The sequence below is a fragment of the Schistocerca piceifrons genome, chromosome 5 (genome assembly GCF_021461385.2).
Source record: "Schistocerca piceifrons isolate TAMUIC-IGC-003096 chromosome 5, iqSchPice1.1, whole genome shotgun sequence".
NCBI classification, from domain to species: Eukaryota; Metazoa; Arthropoda; class Insecta; order Orthoptera; family Acrididae; genus Schistocerca; species Schistocerca piceifrons.
Window position 1 is genome coordinate 473,387,322 of NC_060142.1, and position 22,002 is coordinate 473,409,323.

Genomic DNA, 22,002 nt, shown 5'->3' on the forward strand with positions numbered 1-22,002 from the left:
GCAAAGAGAGCAGACAAAATAAACCACAAAATACAAAAACAAACACCACATAACCATGAAACACATACACAAACAAATACAACGCAACACACAACAAATCAGCAGACAGTAAGCAACAAATGGCATATAATGACTTGCAACAACAGTCTCATACAGGGTGAGTAATATACTAAAGAAACAAGGGCTCAACATAGAATGCAGAACAACACAATACAAAGCAGACTTGGAAGAAATACCACCAACACTGACAAATACAGCCAGTTTGGCATATACCAACTTAACTTACTTGCAACTGCTGTCAATCTGTATATGTGGGACAAACATGCAGGAATTTCAGAACCAGGTACACAGAACACCTCAGAGCACTGAAAAGCAATAGCTCACACTCAACATTTGCAGACCACCTGATAGCACACAATCACCACCAAACAAACATTGAAACTGATTTACACAACCTTAAAACTAGTAGCAGCTTATAATAAAAATTAGCTATAGAAAAAAACTATCAAATCCAAAAATCAATAGCCCAAGGAAACAAAGTACTCAATGAATATACATCACTGTGCAATAAAACCATCTTCGCCACAATAGAAGAACTATACAAATAACGCCCACAACAAAACTACTCATGGAGGGGGGATTTCTTTCTCCCTCTCCCTCTCCCTCTCTGTCTTTTTCGCTCTCTGCCCCAGTCCTGAACACAAAAACAAACACACACACACACACACACACACACACACACACACAAGAACCAGACACCAAATACACTTCAAACTCGCGTGACTCACCCAGCCAAATGCACTACGAAACAAATGAATACAACACAGCCACAACAACTCGTAATGGTGACGAACACTTTGCCTATGTTTCGAAAAATTGGAGAAAGTGCAGTGTCAAGCAACTGTAGGTCACGAAATCTGCATATTCACTTCGCTAACATCATACGAGAAAGCACCACAATATCAATACACATGAAAAACATGATATATACTCATTTCCATTTTTAAATGCATGATAAACAGAAAAATAAAAATTACGTTTTGCTGTTTGCAGATGAGAAGTTGTAGATCGTGTAGCAGAATAGATACCAAAATAAATGTCCAATATTATCATGTAAGGTATGTAAACTAATGCATACATCCACTCTTTTTGCCAATTAAGCTATAAATAGAATTTTGACATAATTTTATAAACAACACATAGTGCATCAGGTTGTTAATACATATCTCATCTGTGAACTATGAACAAATGATGCATAATATTTTAAAACAATTATTCATTCACAATTGTAAATATTATGTACCAAAAGTTTTGCTAAATGTTAATATGTAACAACAATTTTACAGCTAGAAAATAAAAATTAGCCCACTGAAGACGGCACAAAAAGTGCTGAAACATGTCTGGGTGAAACAAAACAGGAAAAAAAGGTGTCTTGCATAAGATGGAATTCCTCTTCCTGTAAGGTGTACTAAACTGTGGGAAAAAAAATTAGGAACAGTGAATGGTCCAAGGACAAGAAGTGCAATATAGTGCAGCCTGAAAGAGCAACAGTGTCATGGTTAAGTGGTTACGGTGTTGGAGTGCCAAACGAGCGAGTCATGTTTATACCTACCTCATGCCAGTTCTTCATCTTCTTCTCTCCCCCCCCCCCCCCCCCCCCCCGGCCCACTGTTTGCTGTGTTCAAATGTGTGTGTGTGTGTGTCATGGCGTAGCATCCATTTGCAAAAGCGAGGTGTAAGAAAGAACCTATTATGACAGTTTATTCTGCACAGCTACTCTATTAGCAGCCAAAAGGAAGTGGCTTTCGAATGGGAACCACAAATGTTTGAAGACAAGTCAACCGAATCCTCCACCAGAAAACACTTCTGGTATGTCATACATAGCACTAGTGACCATATATGTGTCATATGATAGAATTCTCTTCCCGCACTCTTAATTTGAAGGCCTGGTGAGTGGATGAGATATGCCTCCTTGCCTGATTTAGTTGTTCGTATGAATGTGAATGTAATCACTCCCAAGGAAATGATGAAAACATAATAGCTTGTCACATGAGCTGCAACAAATGGACACAACAGTTTCACAATCACACAGTATTTCAGTGCTCTGTCAAAACATACATATTTAATGTTTTTGAAGTTGAGTTCCATTTTGGAAGTTTCGACTCTTGAATTCCTTTGCTGAAACATAGTTCACATCCATTTATTTGTTGTTTTCATTTCTGTAAGACATCTATGCGGTATCTCGCCTGCTCTCACTATTGATCACGTTTACTTGTGATAGTAATGTATTCTTACCACATGAATCATATTCTATGACCAATGTATAGTTTGGCAACTGCCAAGACCACAGAAATAGAACAGACATTTCAGTGACCTGATGTACAGTTCATAAAGTTGGGGGGGGGGGGGGGATTAAACGGCACGAGGGAGTTTTCAACACGGTTCATCCACTTTACAGTCCAACCCTGTGAGCACTCAACCACAACACTGTGACTGTTAAATTTCATTCAATATCTGGATCGTTCACTGTTCCTATTTTTTTTTCCTTCTTCTTCACAGTTCAGTACACATTCTTCCTGTTTTCATGCTTGATCTGTGTTCAGTTTCTGATAGGCTATCCACAGGGCCATCTTACCACTAATCTGAGGGGGGTGTGATGGGGAGTTTCCCTTGTGAGCTAAAAGTTTCAAGTTCCTCATTGAGATGTGACACTCTGCTTCTCTGTCTAGTTTGCTGAACACAACTCTTTCTGCTTGTTTTAGTTGCCCTCAGTGTTTTGGGATCGATTGTTGCCATAACAGCCCCTAGGTCAATGATGCCAGTTTTGATTTGGACTGCCTCAAAGAAGTCAGGTTTGTTTGTTACCATTAGATCTAATATATTTCCATCATGAGTGGGGTCCTGAACTATCTGTTCCAGGTAGTCTTTGGAAAAGGCATTTAGTACCACCTAACAGAATGTCTTGTCATGCCTCCCACTAACAAAACTAATTTTCCCAATTGATTGTTGGATGATTAAAGTCTTCACCAATGATTACAGTATGACTAGGGAACTTACATACAAGGATCTGAAGTTTTCTCTGAAGTTTTTGATTGCATCAGGAGGAGAATCTGGTGGTTGGTTAGAAGGACCCTACAATAATTATATGCCTGCCCTCGATACTGAGTCTTGCCCAAACAATATCACGCGCAGTTTCAATTTCTATCTCAGTGTATTTGGGTTTCGTGTCTACTGTGACCAATACACCACCAGCCTATTCTTTGGATGTACAATTAAATTTTCCCAAAACCTCACTGCTATCAATTTCAGGATCCTACCAGCTTTCTGTACCTAGTATTATGTGAGCTTCAATGGTTTTCAGGAGCACTTCGAACTTGGTATTACACTCCGAATGCTTCGGCAGTTTACTACTACAATTTTGATACTCTCGCCAATAGGGGAGGCATTCCTTTGGATCTTACACTTACACTTCTGTGTCTTCTACAGCTATCGTTACCTGGACTGGATGGAGAGTCACCTAACCTGAAAAACCGTTGTGTGTACCCCATACACAGTAAGCTACCGGGATAGCAGCCTCTGGTGTGTAGTGCACACCTAACCCGTTTAGGGGGATCCTACAGCTCTCAACCCTATGGTTCAAGTCCAGAAAGTCAAAGTCTAGCTTGTCACAGACTCTTCTAACTCTTTTGTTCAGCCCTTCCACTCGACTCAGAACCGAGGGGCCACGATCAGTTCTGGGAATGATACTGCAAACTGGGATCTTTGTTGAAACTTCACATGCAAGAATGGTCTTCCAAATCCTCTTTGATAGAACCTAAAACAATCAAAGTATGACCTCAGAGCCGAGACAACAGGTGTTGTTTGTTCCAATATGCGCCACAATCTTTAGCTGCTGCACCCTGATCCCTCAATGACTGTCGGAGTAGTCTCTTCAACATCTGAATGAGGCCCCCAGGCATATATACTGAGTGCACCTGGTGTTCCTTCTTGTCCCTTTCTGCCATTTCCCTAAGGGTATCATTATTCACCATACACCTGAACTACCTACAATTAATGGGCTCCTGCATTTTTGCATCTGCTTCCTCTTGACATGGGACAAAGCAGGTTTCGCCAGAACAGGTGAAGTGAGTCCCACTAGCTCAGTTTCAGTTTCAATGAAACGCAATACCTCAGACATGTTGGTTAGGGGGACCGATACAACACCCTGAGTCCTCCATGTGTAGTGCCTCGAGAATTTCGGAGAAAATTCTAGAGACACTCGTATTTTCACACCGTCTCGAACACACATTATTTTAGAAATAAGGGTGGTAAAGTAGAACTATGTCTACTGCCCCACAATTGTGTGTGTGTCCGCAGCTCGTGGTCGTGCAGTAGTGTTCTCGCTTAGCACGCCCGGGTTCCCGGGTTCGATTCCCGGCGGGGTTAGGGATTTTCTCTGCCTCGTGATGACTGAGTGTTGTGTGATGTCCTTAGGTTAGTTAGGTTTAAGTAGTTCTAAGTTGTAGGGGACTGATGACCATAGATGTTAAGTCCCATAGTGCTCAGAGCCATTTGAACCATTTGAATTGTGTGTGTACAGAACAGACGTGTATCGGGCGGGCGATCGGCGCGAGCAGGTAGTCAACGAACCCGCCTGAGAAGTTACATGTACCGCCCATGGAGTAAACGCATCGTACTCTGTGAAATTAAAAAACATTGTTGGTATGAACATTTGAAGGTTGTTGAAAAAACAGACTTTTATTCATTCTCTCACTTAATGCCGTAAAGTCAGGACTGTTGCCTTGTTAAGCTTGGAGAGATTTATAAATTGTTTGTATTGAAAGATGACTGTAATAGAGTCCGGAAGGTGTTGATCTTACGAGAAATGTTTAATGTGTGAAAACTGCCAAGTGTTATGAAACTACAGTGTTCAAAGGAATCTCGAGTGTATCGAGTTATTTTAAAGTATAGAAAATTCCTCCAGAGTAGCATCTATTCTCTGGAGAAGAAGCCGAGCAGAATATCGTCGCCTGTTATCCTGAGAGAAGATCGGCGAAACAGCTACAAATAAGTTCGACAGCCGAAAGGGAAGTGAGAGTCTTGCACATTAGTTCCACACTGCCACCCTTAATCACCAGTAACCGCCAGAACGTGACGACCAAAGTGAGCAGGACACGAAAAGGAGGAATTTTCTTTTAAGAAGACTGAGATAAGAAACAGTTGAGAGTTGTCATAGCAATCCATAATAACAAAACTAAGAAGAATTAGGTGCGGTGAGAAAAATCCTCACACACGCAGTAACCAGCCGACGCTGAGGCAGTAACCAGCCGACACTGATGCAGTCACAGTAACACGCCATTGTTGCTGGTTGCCGCTTGAGTTGCTGACTTCGCGCCCGCCAATGCCGCGACCAACGTGTGACACTGGGGGCACCCGTGTAGTTCTCCGGTGCTGTTCTTACACCTCACCGACGCAGCCAAAAATCTTATGCCGGGTGAGCTCAAAATAATAACTATTTGAATGTGAGCTAAAGCGGTTATTATTTATAGAGGTGACTTTTTTTAAATGCTAACAAGAGCTAGAAGCAAGATGAGTAGGAATCAAAAGCAACAATTAGCAGAACCAGTCACAGCTATCAGGGTGACTAGGGAATCGCCAGACTGGTTTGAATTAGTAAATTTGATTAAAGCACAAAATGCTTCTTTGAAAGACGAACTGAGTGCAAATTTAAGCCTTAAGTTAGATTCAGTGTATACCCAATGAAATAGTAAATTAGATGCTCAGAGTGAAAGTTTAAGTCTGCTAATGACAGAATTTCATACTCTGAATAATACAGTCAAGAATCTGAAAGTAGGTTTAAAGAGTGAACTATCCACTTCTTTAAATACTCATGGTAATCAATTATTTACTGAATTTAACCAGAGACAGAACGAGCAATTACAGAATTTAACCAAGAAACTAGAATTTGTCATTGAAGACAAGTGTAGTAGTGTAGAGTCGAAGTTTAATGAAAAAATAGGATCATTTCAAAATGTGTGTAACATTACATTCGATGCAGTGAAACAAAGGTTACATACTTTGAATGATTCCACTGAAGGACAAGATGAACTGTTCCCTATTGTCCAATCGCAAATTGCAGGGGTCAAAACTCGTGTAGATGCAGTAGAAAGAGATTTCAAAGAAAAGCTAGCAACCTCAGACACTATAAATATAAGCAGTCTGGAGGAACAAGTAGAGGAATTAATCGACCAGAATGCAGCCGAGAGGGTAAACACAGATAACGTTCCACCACGTTTAGCGTCGTAACTTGATGATACTCACAAGGTTGTAGAAGTTTCGTGGAGAGAATTCAAACTTGTCCAGGACGGATTAGAACATAAAATGATTTTTCCTAATGTGGCGTTATATAGTAAAGGGATGATTGTTTCATTGTAGGGAGACCTTGACATAAAATTTAACAAAAAGTACTGGTATGCACTTGCTCAAGTGAGGTTAATATCAGATCCATGGGATCTGGGCGGAGTCACATCTGTTCCCCAGGGACATTAACAATCTGTGTTAACGGGCGGAGTGATGACCGTCAGATCCCAAGTTGGATTTAGTGTTACTTCCTTACTCGTTTTCCCACACCGAATTCTCCTCAAGTCTTATCCTGTATTCTGTTCTCATCCTATTATACTGTCATAGACTTAAGTACTTGTCTTAATGGGACGAACAATCAAGCATGGCAGCAAATCACTGATACCAAGATCATACTCCTTCTTGTGGAGGTAGCCTTAAGTGGTCTTGTCATTATACTCAGTCTTACTAGGTTTACGGGCGCTATAATTCCCCACTGTATATTCACCGCGATGAATTGGGTTGTTATACCAAGTCAAGACTGAAGCATTAGGTAATATATCAAAATATATGAATTAGCAGCATGCTCCACTCTCATCGCGATGATTTGGGTTGTTATGTCGTGTCAAAACTGAAGCATTTGGTAATATATCAAAATATATGAATTAGCAGCATGCTCCGCTCTCACCGTGATGAATTGGGTTGTTGTATCGAGTCAAGACTGAAGCATTAGGTAAAATATCATAATACATGAATTGGCAGTATGCTCCGCTCTAGTCTCGATGTAAAAGTCATGTGGATGATATGACACAGGTTGTGATGATATAATACATAATATGATATAATTTCTATTCATGATGATGTGATACATAATATCTATTTGTGATGGTATGATACATAAGGTGATATAATATGCGATTTCTATTTATGATGATATGATACATAATATGATATGACACATAATTCCTATTTATGATGATATAATACATAGTTTTCTACTTATTATGGAATAATTTATACCTTTTGCAAAATGTGATATGAATGGGGAGGGTTTGTATCGATTTTGAAAGGGGGTGGGTAGTGTAGGTACACAAGGTTAACACTGCACACACACACACCACACCTTTCACATAACCCTCGCAGACAAGTGTGACTGATTCTTCACCATTTGCTGTTCCATAGGAGTTGCTAAGATCTTTCTTCGGGGACTTCAAAGATGAAAGTGAGAATGTCCGCTCTGTAGGAGACATTTAACATCATACCTCCTCCAGCTTCTCACTCAAGTACTGACAAAGTGGGGATCCTGGGGAAGGGAGGTAGGAAGGGTTTCCTGTCTTTGGGACTATCTTCTTTTTCTTCTTCGATCTTAGCAATCATTTATATTTTTTCCTTTCTTACGTCTCTTTTGAGTACCAGTCTATCTTTCCTTCTGTCCATATGCATACACTTCTATCGCTGAAGTCCTTCTCAATTTCCGTGGTTTTCTATAACCTTCAACTTATTTTACATTGTTGTTGTTGTTGTGGTCTTCAGTCCTGAGACTGGTTTGATGCAGCTCTCCATGCTACTCTATCCTGTGCAAGCTGCTTCATCTCCCAGTACCTACTGCAACCTACATCCTTCTGAATCTGCTTAGCGTATTCATCTCTTGGTCTTCCTCTACGATTTTTACCCTCCACCCCGCCCTCCAATGTTAAATTTGTGATCCCTTGATGCCTCAAAACATGTCCTACCAACCAATCCCTTCTTCTGGTCAAGTTGTGCCACAAACATCTCTTCTCCCCAATCCTATTCAATACCTCATTAGTTACGTGATCTACCCACCTTATCTTCAGCATTCTTCTGTAGCACCACATTTCGAAAGCTTCTATTCTCTTCCTGTCCAAACTGGTTATCGTCCATGTTTCACTTCCATACATGGCTACACTCCATACAAATACTTTCAGAAACGACTTCCTGACACTTAAATCTATACTCGATGTTAACAAATTTCTCTTCTTCAGAAACGATTTCCTTGCCATTGCCAGTCTGCATTTTATATCCTCTCTACTTCGACCATCATCAGTTATTTTACTCCCTAAATAGCAAAACTCCTTTACTACTTTAAGTGTCTCATTTCCTAATCTAATCCCCTCAGCATCACCCGATTTAATTTGACTACATTCCATTATCCTCGTTTTGCTTTTGTTGATGTTCATCTTATATCCCCCCTTCAAGACACTGTCCATTCCGTTCAACTGCTCTTCCAAGTCCTTTGCTGTCTCTGACAGAATTACAATGTCATCGGCGAACCTCAAAGTTTTTATTCCTTCTCCATGGATTTTAATACCTACTCCGAATTTTTCTTTTGTTTCCTTTACTGCTTGCTCAATATACAGATTGAATAACATCGAGGAAAGGCTACAACCCTGTCTCACTCCTTTCCCAACCACTGCTTCCCTTTCATGCCCCTCGACTCTTATAACTGCCATCTGGTTTCTGTACAAATTGTAAATAGCCTTTCGCTCCCTGTATTTTACCCCTGCCACCTTCAGAATTTGAAAGAGAGTATTCCAGTTAACGTTGTCAAAAGCTTTCTCTAAGTCTACAAATGCTAGAAACGTAGGTTTGCCTTTTCTTAATCTTTCTTCTAAGATAAGTCGTAAGGTTAGTATTGCCTCACGTGTTCCAACATTTCTACGGAATCCAAACTGATCTTCCCCGAGGTCCGCTTCTACTAGTTTTTCCATTCGTCTGTAAAGAATTCGCGTTAGTATTTTGCAGCTGTGACTTATTAAACTGATAGTTCGGTAATTTTCACATCTGTCAACACCTGCTTTCTTTGGGATTGGAATTATTATATTCTTCTTGAAGTCTGTGGGTATTTCGCCTGTCTCATACATCTTGCTCACCAGATGGTAGAGTTTTGTCAGGACTGGTTCTCCCAAGGCTGTCAATAGTTCTAATGGAATGTTGTCTACTCCCGGGGCCTTGTTTCGACTCAGGTCTTTCAGTGCTCTGTCAAACTCTTCACGCAGTATCTTATCTCCCATTTCATCTTCATCTACATCCTCTTCCATTTCCATAATATTGTCCTCAAGTACATCGCCCTTGTATAAACCCTCTATATACTCCTTCCACCTTTCTGCCTTCCCTTCTTTGCTTAGAACTGGGTTGCCATCTGAGCTCTTGATATTCATACAAGTGGTTCTCTTCTCTCCAAAGGTCTCTTTAATTTTCCTGTAGGCAGTATCTATCTTACCCCTAGTGAGACAGGCCTCTACATCCTTACATTTGTCCTCTAGCCATCCCTGCTTAGCCATTTTGCACTTCCTGTCGATCTCATTTTTGAGACGTTTGTATTCCTTTTTGCCTGCTTCATTTACTGCATTTTTATATTTTCTCCTTTCATCAATTAAATTCAATATTTCTTCTGTTACCCAAGGATTTCTATTAGCCCTCGTCTTTTTACCTACTTGATCCTCTGCTGCCTTCACTACTTCATCCCTCAGAGCTACCCATTCTTCTTCTACTGTATGTCTTTCCCCCATTCCTGTCAATTGCTCCCTTATGCTTTCCCTGAAACTCTGTACAATCTCTGGTTCTTTCAGTTTATCCAGGTCCCATCTCCTTAAATTCCTGCCTTTTTGCAGTTTCTTCAGTTTCAATCTGCAGTTCATAACCAATATATTGTGGTCAGAATCCACATCTGCCCCTGGAAATGTCTTACAATTTAAAACCTGGTTCCTAAATCTCTGTCTTACCATTATGTAATCTATCTCATACCTTTTAGTATCTCCAGGATTCTTCCAGGTATACAACCTTCTTTCATGATTCTTGAACCAAGTGTTAGCTATGATTAAGTTATGCTCTGTGCAAAATTCTACAAGGGGGCTTCCTCTTTCATTTCTTCCCCCCAATCCATATTCACCTACTATGTTTCCTTCTCTCCCTTTTCCTACTGACGAATTCCAGTCACCCATGACTATTAAATTTTCGTCTCCCTTCACTACCTGAATAATTTCTTTTATCTCGTCATACATTTCATCAATTTCTTCATCATCTGCAGAGCTAGTTGGCATATAAACTTGTACTACTGTAGTAGGCATGGGCTTTGTGTCTATCTTGGCCACAATAATGCGTTCACTATGCTGTTTGTAGTAGCTAACCCGCACTCCTATTTTTTTATTCATTATTAAACCTACTCCTGCATTACCCCTATTTGATTTTGTATTTATAACCCTGTAATCACCTGACCAAAAGTCTTGTTCCTCCTGCCACCGAACTTCACTAATTCCCACTATATCCAACTGTAACCTATCCATTTCCCTTTTCAAATTTTCTAACCTACCTGCCCGATTAAGGGATCTGACATTCCACGTTCCGATCCGTAGAATGCCAGTTTTCTTTCTCCTGATAACGACGCCCTCCTGAGTAGTCCCCGCCCGGAGATCCGAATGGGGGACTATTTTACCTCCGGAATATTTTACCCAAGAGGACGCCATCATCATTTAATCATACAGTAAAGCTGCATGCCCTCGGGAAAAATTACGGCTGTAGTTTCCCCTTGCTTTCAGCCGTTCGCAGTACCAGCACAGCAAGGCCGTATTTTACATAAGCTGGCCAAAGAATCAGGCTACACAACTGCACATACACATACACACAGTGAAATACAAATACACAAACAGGGGGAATACAGTTTAAGGTAATGTAAGAACTGTCATGTGTTGGAGGGGGAAAATTGTGCACATACCGATAGGTATGCGCACATGGTCATGTGAGTTGACAGTTTTACATTACATAAAGGTATGTGCGGAGGAATATTCATCATTATGACGATAGTATTACATCATGGTAGATGTACATTGGTTACAGCGTATAAGGAGAAACATCTTGTGATTCGTTACGCCACAGTGTATACTTAAATGCACAGAATTGGTGTCAGTTTAACGACTATTCTGACGAATTGTAGGATAATGGGACAAGCAGAGTATAAGTAATAATATTCCCAAGTATGGTGTCTATTGGAAAGTTAGGACTAGAAGAGAAATGGAGGACTCAAAAAGGGTTAAAGAAAGTGTTGTGAAGCGAGTGTGATGGATAAAGTAGCATATTAATTTTCCCAGGTACTTTTTAAATATAGTGTAAGCCTAGTCATGAAGGATGATTGGATTGATAAGGGCAGGTAGGCAGACCCAAGGAAGGCTGACCTATATTGTGCAGGCAGGGGCACCAAGAAGGGGATTGAGCTGTACCATAGTGTATTAGGAATTTGTTTAAAGGGGCATACCTACCAAAAGATGAAATGGGAGATATAATACTGCGTGAAGAGTTTGACAGAGCACTGAAAGACCTGAGTCAAAACAAGGCTCCAGGAGTAGACAACATTCCTTTAGAACTACTGACGCCCTTGGGAGAACCAGTCCTGACAAAACTCTACCATCTGGTGAGCAAGATGTATGAGACAGGCGAAATACCCACAGACTTCAAGAAGAATATAATAATTCCAATCCCAAAGAAAGCAGGTGTTGACAGATGTGAAAATTACCGAACAATCAGTTTAATAAGCCACAGCTGCAAAATACTAACGCGAATTCTTTACAGACGAATGGAAAAACTAGTAGAAGCCAACCTTGGAGAAGATCAGTTTGGATTCTGTAGAAATATTGAAACACGTGAGGCAATACTGACCCTATGACTTATCTTAGAACAAAGATTAAGGAAAGGCAAACCTACGTTTCTAACATTTGTAGACTTAGAGAAAGCTTTTGACAATGTTGATTGGAATACTCTCTTTCAAATTCTAAAAGTGGGAGGGGTAAAATACAGGTAGCGAAAGGCTATTTACAATTTGTACAGAAACCAGATGGCAGTTATAAGAGTCGAGGGACATGAAAGGGAAGCAGCGGTTGGGAAGGGAGTGAGACAGGGTTGTAGCCTCTCCCCGATGTTATTCAATCTTTATATTGAGCAAGCAGTAAAGGAAACAAAAGAAAAATTTGGAGTAGGTATTAAAATCCATGGAGAAGAAATAAAAACTTTGAGGTTCACTGATGACATTGTAATTCTGTCAGAGACAGCAAAGGACTTGGAAGAGCAGTTGAACGGAATGGAGAGTGTCTTGAAAGGAGGATATAAGATGAACATCAACAAAAGCAAAACGAGGATAATGGAATGTAGTCCAATTAAGTCGGGTGGTGCTGAGGGAATTAGATTAGGAAATGAGACACTTAAAGTAGTAAAGGAGTTTTGCTATTTGGGGAGCAAAATAACTGATGATGGTCGAAGTAGAGAGGATATAAAATGTCGACTGGCAATGGCAAGGAACGCGTTTCCGAAGAAGAGAAATTTGTTAACATCGAGTATAGATTTAAGTGTCAGGAAGTCGTTTCTGAAAGTATTTGTATGGAGTGTAGCCACGTATGGAAGTGAAACATGGACGATAAATAGTTTGGACAAGAAGAGAATAGAAGCTTTCAAAATGTGGTGCTACAGAAGAATGCTGAAGATTAGATGGGTAGATCACATAAGTAATGAGGAGGTACTGAATAGAATTGGGGAGAAGAGGAGTTTGTGGCACAACTTGACAAGAAGAAGGGACCGGCTGGTAGGACATGTTCTGAGGCATCAAAGGATCACAAATTTAGCATTGGAGGGCAACGTGGAGGGTAAAAATCGTAGAGGGAGACCAAGATTCAGAAGGATGTAGGTTGCAGTAAGTACTGGGAGATGAAGAAGCTTGCACAGGATAGAGTAGCATGGAGAGCTGCATCAAACCAGTCTCAGGACTGAAGACCACAACAACAACAACAACAACAACAACCTACCAAAACAGAAGATGTCTACCATTGGGTAAGGTATGGGTAGTGTGCCTAAAGGAAGAGGGCAGTATCATGACAAAAGTCACACAATTCGTAGAGATTATTCTGGTAAGTTTGAATTCTGGTTCCCACTCGCAGTGTTATGTTTGTGTGAATATACATACGTTGAGAAGAACACCTTTATTTACCCAAGGTTCCTCCAGATTGTAATAAATAGTGAACAAATCCATACTCAGAGAAAGTAGTACGCAAAGTAAGAGCAAACAGCAACATACCCTTGTGTAATGAACACTCAGAGTTTACGATTAGAGAGGGAACAGAGAGATCCTTGTCCGTAGAGAGTTTAAATTAATCCAAAGGTACATGATGTATTAAGTAATTAAGTGTTAAAAGGAAAACTGTTATAACCATGAAGTAATGTTATATAAATACGATAATATTTTACATAATGAACATGTATAAAATATCGTGTGTTCGAGCTAAGGAGGGGGATATGGTAGTGCCTCGAGAATTTTGGAGAAAATTCTAGAGACACTTGTATTTTCACACCATCTCGAACACACGTTATTTTAGAGATAAGGGTGGTAAAGTAGAACTAAGTCTACTGGCCCACAATTATGTGCGTACAGGACAGACGTGTATTGGGCGGGCGATCGGTGTGAGCAGGTAGTCAATGAGCCCGCCTGATAAGTTACGTGTACCGCCCATGGAGTAAACGCATTGTACTCTGTGAAATTTTGGTATAAACGTTTGAAGGTAGTTGAAATAACAGACTTTTATTCATTCTCTCACTTAATGTCGTTAAGTCAGGACTGTTGCCTTGTTAAGCTTGGAGAGATTTATAAATGGTAAGTATTGAAAGATGATTGTAATAGAGTCTGGAAGGTGTCAATTTTACGAGAAATGTTTAATGTATGAAAACTGCCACGTGTTATGAAAATACAGTGTTCAAAGGAATCTTGAGTGTATCGAGTTATTTTAAAGTATAGAAAATTCCTCCAGAGTAACATTTATTCTTTGGAGAAGAAGCTGAGCAGAATATCGCCACCTGTTATCCTGAGAGAAGATCGGCAAAGCACCTCCAAGTAAGTTCGACAGCCGAAAGGGGAGTGAGAGTCTTGCACATTAGTACCACAATGCCACCTTTAATTACCAGTAACCGCCAGACCTGGTCCCTGTCTATCCTATAGAGGATGCTTACATCTACCGCTGCCATGACACTCACAGTCAAGTGGCTTCACATACACTGACCTTATGCTCACGAGTTTCTATTAACCTTTCTCCAACAGTTTCCTTTCAGTTTCTTGTAACAAGAATGTAGTAGTCTGTGTTTGACAAAATTCTTCACATGGTACCATTAAGCCAGAATGGGTTTTGTCATTTTAAATTACTTTACTTGGAATGCACTTATGCAGCCAGTCGTTTATAATTTCTTTCAGCTTTAAGTATTTCAGTTTTAACCACAATTGTTCTGAATTTGCCACATCTGAACTAAATGTTCAGTTTGTTCTTTAAATAAGTTGATAGTGACTACCAGTTTAACAAAATACAAATATTCTAACTTTCTTTGTGCCCTCCTATTCCTGTGAGAGTCTCACACTCTCCCAGTTTGTTAACATGTCTTTTGAAATAATTGATTTATCTGATCACAGTTTTTCTACTTGGAGTTTTGCCTAATCTGTTTTAAAAAGTGTGCATTCCACGCATACTCTGCCATCACAATGGCCATTTCTGTGTATAGTGTTCACCTGACCTATCCAGGGTGATTTTGTAAGTCTTCACTGTGCTGTGTAGTTCTGGGAATCTACAGCCAATCTTGTCACAGAACCAGCAAACACACTGTGTTAGATCCTCCACCTGGCTCTAAATGACCAGAGGCCACTGATCAATCCTCAACGAAGATGGAAATCAACAGCTGCGTGAGCAGCTAGAGAGAGACGGTATTTGTCTTCATCACAGCAATCAGCTCATTCATCACAATCTCACCATCCACAATCCCCAGCTACATCTATACATGAACCTATTCCTTTCAAAGGCAAAAAAGTGGAAAGATTAATTGTGAGACTAGGGTTGTGCTCACATAAAAACTAAATTGAGACTGATGCACCAACATGAACTACTGTCACCTGACTCGCTGTGCCTAGTGCCAAAAACAAGTAGCTGACACACTATTAAATGCTATTTAATATTCACTGGTTCAAACTGAATAAGATGACTGTAGCGCTAATAGCAGTGGTGAAATACACTTTATGTCAACTATGCAAGAACCTAGTTCTGGTAAATAGATAAATAAGAACAGAAATTAAAGATCGTTACACATAAACTGAAGCCACTTGCTGCTTACTTCATCCTGGTGCTGTTCAAACCAAGTGCATACTCTATGAGCTTTGTGACACGTTGCATTGTTCTGCTGGTAGGTGCTATTGTGGCAAGGGAAAATGAACTGTGTGTGGGGCTGGAAAAGGTCGCCAAGTATAGATGCATTCTTGGGTTGATCCACTATATCTTCCACTGTGACAGCATCACCCTGGGAAAGCCACAAAAATATTCCCCACACCATAGGGCATGCAGGGTGTTTTCTTTCACACATTTCACACCATACACACCCACAGCCATCTTTCAAATGTAGCATAAAATGTGATTAGTCTGAAAAGGCCACCTGTTGCCACTCAGTGATGTCCAGTTGTGGACTGGCATGTAAATTCTAGACTTTGTCAGCAATGTACAGCAGTCAGCATGTGTGCATGAATCAGTCTACTGTTGTGAGGCCCACCCACCACAACGATTGCTGAATGATCACTGAAAAGGCACTATTGGTAGTCCCTTGGTTCATTTGAGTGGTCAGCTGTCCAACAGTTGCATGTCTATTCGCCTGTACACAACTATAACTTAGTCGTTTCAGAAATTCTTCGATACTTGGCTCTAAAGCCAATGATCATGCCCTTTTAGATGTCAGATAAATTGCTCCATTTCAGCATTATGATGATGACCAGACTGCTTTCTGTGTCCTCCCCGACATGCTTTATACCCTCCACTGCTAGTGCTGCCACCTGCTATCAGTGAGTGGTTACTGCATATTGCTGTCAAACATAGATAGTGATCACACTACTGTGACTGGACCAAGTATAAGAAGCTATATTTCAACTCATACAAACATTCTCCACATGTGAGTAACTCACCCACTTGAATTAATGGTGCATGTTGAAAAGTGGGATGCACTACTTCGAGTGATTTATGCCACACTTTACTCTGTTGTCAATGTGAACCTGTGTACCAATGTGTACTATGATTCATTTGACCAAATGATCTTTTTCCATGCTAGAAATGTCAAAAGGTTTTTGTATCTGCACTAGTCTCTGGGCCCTGTGGTGTCGTGTGATGTGGTGTGGCACGTCTTTAGTAATGTGGCTGTTCAATGGATGTTATTATCTGATACACAACTGGAAAGTGATTTTCTGCCCAGAATTCATCTGCCTTGTGTTACAAATGGTGGCAGTCAATAGCAATTCTTGTCAACATGTTGCTGCCCGTAGCAGTTGATTCTGGTAGCATGGTTTTATCTTGTATCAAAAATTTACAATTCAAAATAAACCCTTGACAAAGTGACACCTTAAAAGTCCAATGTGTGTACAACCTAATAGATGGACTATACCGACGTGTCTTGCTCATGCCGACAACCATTGAAAGGTCTGATGACCACCCAGTCACGTCATGCTATACTATCCCATTTGTTGTAGCACAAGAGCTATCTGTAATTAAACTGCTCATTACAGTATTCCATACCCTATTCAGAACTTCCCCTACATTATTATTGGATTTGGTAGAAAAGTTTTGCTATTCGACAGAGTGCAGGTACCCCAAAAAGTTAACTAAACCAGATAACTGTCGCAAGACTGGACTTGACTATTCTTATTCTGTTGAGCTGTTTGTAATTATGTTTCCTGTAAACAATTCAGTAGGAACACACGGTCTTCCAAAAAGGATGATCTGGTTTTAAGCATTTATATTTATTTAAGGACACATACTACAAGACAAATTGCAAAATAGTCAGAAACAGCCTTTTTTTTAAATTTTATGTATAAAACTGCTTATATCACAAATTTATATTAAACTGTAATGAGCAGTTTAGGTGAAAACAAGCTATCCTAAGACCCAAAACTAAAATACATGGTGACAGTTGCTAACACCTGACTCAGCTGCAGTGTATAGATTTAACTATGCACATCAGCTGTGCAGGTATAGATTTAACTATGCACATCAGCTGTGCAGGTAGCAGCAATTGTTCCTACGTATTTTAGTTTTGGATCTGAAGACAGCACAGTTCATCTAAAACTGATCATTACAGTTAAATTAAAAAACTGTGACCTAGACAGTTTTATTAATAAAATTACAATGCAAGATCACGGTTGCCCCCTGTGACACAACATAAACACAGCCTTGCTGTGAATTCTTTTTTGTTATGTTATTACAACTGCTCAATGACCATGTTATAAATTGTTCTAAAACACAACAGAATAAGAATTATGGGACACAAAAAGTATGTTAATAGAATGGATGTGGCTCAGAGGTTTAGAGAGACACCGTTACAACTAAGTCCATGTATTGATCATATTTACAATCCCACTTTGAAGCACAATGGCATATGCTCAACAATCAACTTTTTGCATGATGCAGCTTACCAAGTATGACACTGTGTCTGTGCTCAAGTATGCTTTTTGTTGGCATTTCTGGATTGTTATACCTGTGGTGGAAAATATTTGTAATTGGTATTTCCGATATTTCCAATCTGAAGAGACAGGATGTCTAAGCAAAGGAAAGAGTTCAAGTCCACCTTGTACATTTGATGAAAGAGTGGAGGGTATCCAGCAAGCTTTTGAGCTGTGCTCATGAAAGCCTACTTGTCACGCAAGCACAGAATTTACACAATTCTCCAGTCTAGCCAATGTAAAGGTGATGTTTGGTCTACAAACAATATTGACAACAATTACTAGTCTCTCCATGTAGGTATAAAAGAAGGCATATGGTCTTTACAACTTCTCAGTCACACACTGTCTCAATGCTGACTAGCTCAATAGGGCGTATGCGACCTCAGAGTGCTGCTCAACATTCTTATCCAACAAGAGTTCCAGACATGACACCATGTGACATATTATTGAGAAAATACATGATACATGAAGGAAAGTGTTTCTGTTCCCTTTCAATTTGTTAGGGGGGGGGGGGGGGGGGAGAGAGAGAGAGAGAGAGAGAGAGAGTATAATGGCAGCAGTGAATTCCAGCAAATGAAAAAACTCTTGCATAAGGTGCATAGTCTTAATGTTGTCCATGTGGCTTGTGTACATAAAGCATTGTAATAACAAATAAAAAACTTTAGGGTTTGGAAGATTTTTTCAGTCTGTTCCTGTTCTGTAGCATTTTCCATCAGTTAATATAAACTGTTAAAATCAAGTTACTGATTCTGAAATGCTCTGTGTTATGAAGGAAGACACATATTTTATGCCTCATCAACAATGAAGTCATTAGAGGTGAAGCCCTAGATCAGCCAGGACAATGGAGAGGAAAGGAATTCAGTTGTGTCCTTTCTCAAAGGAACTACCCTGGTATGTGCCTTGATTGATTTAGAAAAAGAGTAGGGAATGTAAATTTGAATGGTGGGATGGGAATTTGAACACAGCTTTGTCCGCGAGTCCAACACTTTTAAGCAGTTGCCATCCCACTCAGCAGACATACTTGCAACAAAAGAATAAAACAGCATTGTATAAATAATACTCACCCATATGCTGACTGCAGTTTGTTAAATGGCTGTGCCTTTCTCTTTAGACCTTCGCGAAAAACTTTATCTGCTTTTTTAAATTCACCATTTCTAAATAGCTCATCTGCCCAACTTTTATAGAACAGAGCACACTGTGCACCAATACCGCACATTGAAAGTTGGTTATAAATCTGTAGGGGATTCTCGGCCATTTCAGCCTGAAAATAAGAAACATATAATGATGTGAAACACCTCTTTCACTTTAGATTAAAATCTTAAATTTCACATGTTATTTTCAAATAATAAGACACAAAACATTGTATAATGACATAAGATAGAATCTGCACTGATAGCTGGGAGTACAGATTAGTACTAAGTATATAAAGCTGCATTATATAAGATCCAGTGAGAGAAGATCCAAGAGAAGTGTGTATGTTGATTACAGGTAACACAACACAACTGATTGAAACAGACAAGACTGACAGAAATACTGGCAAAAAGTCAGTAAAACACAATGTGTTGTAGATTAAAGATCAACTATAAGCGCTTGTAGCAACAGTTGTAAAGTGCATGCTGGATGCTGGTAAAGTGTCACTGTCAAAGTGTAAACTAATATAGTTCGTGTGAAAGTGTTCTGGACATCAAAATGGAGGCAGACAGATACGAAAAAAGCAGCCTATACTGTCACAAACCAGCACCCAGCATTATGCTACTACCAGTAATGATGTAACTTCCCAGATCCTCCCGAAACCATCTGAAGACGAACCTGAAAAGGTTCGAAAACCAGTTCATGTAATAAAGCATTATTATTGAAAAAAAGTGACTGGTTGCAGTTGTGTATAACTTATTTACATTCAATATACAGTCACGGTTCTAAAATATCCATAATGGATAAGCATAATCTGTCAACCAACTGTTTTACAAAGATGTCCTTGAAAGGCTCAAGAGAAGGGAGAATTTTACAAGCTATATGAATTAGGTAACAAGAGTGACTGATCTTATCACTATGAAATCTGGTTGGTGATTGCCGAGCAGCACTGTATCTCTGCATGGAAATCAATTGTAATTTTGTTAATGACAGAAATTATTAATTTTACTACATTATTTTAAGAAAACAAACATGATACAATTTTAGTGAAATACTACCAGGAAAATGCTTATTTTCATACAGCAATAACGAACGTAAACCATTTTAACATTTGGCAGTATCGTAAATAATTTTAAAAGTACTGTGATTAATTTTATAAGTTGACATATTGATGTGACACAGGACAGTGATTAAATGTAAGGACTGTTTTACTACAGCAGTGATGGAAAATATTGTTGTGCCACTTTACAATATGTGTAATGACAACAAGCACAGAGACTATTTTCAGCAATGGCGCAAAAAACCATGACCAATTTTTAAGATGTAATAAGACCAAGTAGCATCACTACAGCAATAACAAAAGAATTGTAAATATTATCAAAGTCCGTCACACAAGAAGTTCAATAAGAATTAGTGACATGTAGGCATGACTATTACCACATGCCTGCAGCTTCCTCTGGCAATTACCTTGGCACTGCAAGATGGCAGGTCTTGGCATGCTCTTTGGTTGATGCATACTTTCCTCAATTTGTAACAGTTATGTGTATGTACAAGTGTGCAAAAGTACACAGTATACTGCTAAATGAATGTGCAAGGGCTAGTAAACTAGCTGTTAGTAAGGTTTTTGCTTTTCATGACAAGCTGCGAAAGTTGGCTGTCTAAGCTGATTACTATTGCACATGTGAATGCACAAGAGTGTGTCTGTCCCCAAATAACACAAAACAAAATTGTTTTAAAATGTGAAACACACATCACTAACATCATATAAGTAATTTAAACAACAATTTTAATAAGTAAGCGCAATGTTATCTACTAATATGTCACACATATTTACTGTAGTTTTCGTATTATCCTGTGGACATCTGATGATGGCCTAAGACCAAAACCATCCAGTAATGTAATTTACATGCATGGTGTATTAAGGGAATAAAGCTGACAGCCTATGGTAGTTAAAATGGTTCCATCACTGAAGCACCATAATGACTTGTATCCATTTTGAATCTTATAACACAAAGAAGCAATACTGATCACCGGGAACTAAAAATGGTAGTTCAAATTATTTTTAAAAAAGAAGGAAAAAACAAGATATACAAAAATTTACAAAAAAGACAACACAAAAAGCTATTTTTAACTTCACCAGTGCCAGTTCAAAGCCCAGATCAAACAGAAGGATGAAAAATAAATACAATGAGTGTAAAAAGTATTGAAGCTGTTCCTCCAGATAAGTAGCTCACAGAACAGATATGGTGTATTAGATGCTACAATATACATTCTGTACACAATGTAATTTCACAGCATACTCTAAGCCAGCAACACAAAACTCATACATAAAACTAAACTCATACATATAAATCGACTTACAATATGCTAAAATTATTACCATGTAACTAGACAATTATATTCGGATATCATGATTCCCGACAGTGAAATTTGCTTAGGAGCATACAGTAGGACTGAAAATACAACCAAGTATTCAGATGCTTTTAGGTTATGAGTTTGAAGTGCCTCTCCAGATGATGAAATATGATGGCAACAAACGTAATGTTTCAGATGCTAGAATATCTATTCTGTACATGATGTAAATACAGAGGATTAATTCTGCCACTTAATCAAAAACTACACATGCTCATCACTTCACAATGCAATGAAATCATTCCAACATGATCAAAACAATTATTTTTTTGGCCATTGACCTTGACTAAGGACTGGAAATACATACTGATTACTTAAAACTATTCAAACAATTATATGAAGGAAAGTTGCTACTCACCATATAGCAAATATGCCGAGTTGCAGATAGGCACAACAAAAAGATTTTCACAATTAAAGCCTACGCCCATTGGCCTTCGTCAACAGTAGACACACATATAAACACATTCAAGTGCACACACACACACACACACACACACACACACACACACACACACACACACACAAACAACTGCAGTCTCACGCACTGAAACCACAACGCAAACAATTAAGTTTCCTCGCTTTGGAGCATCTTTCCACATGAAGAGGTGTGCTGGCAAGATACAAGACTGTTGTTT

At 39.3% G+C, this 22,002-nt stretch overlaps 1 protein-coding gene across 1 annotated transcript in view; it reads right to left on the reverse strand.

Moving 5' to 3' along the window:
* The window catches only part of LOC124798038 (mitotic checkpoint serine/threonine-protein kinase BUB1-like), a 232,625-nt gene that overhangs the window by 196,287 nt on the left and 14,336 nt on the right, over nucleotides 1-22,002 (reverse strand). The window contains exon 3 of the mRNA XM_047261258.1: nucleotides 18,889-19,085. Within this exon, the coding sequence (XP_047117214.1) occupies nucleotides 18,889-19,085 (197 nt within the window). The remainder of the gene's footprint in view (nucleotides 1-18,888; nucleotides 19,086-22,002) is intronic.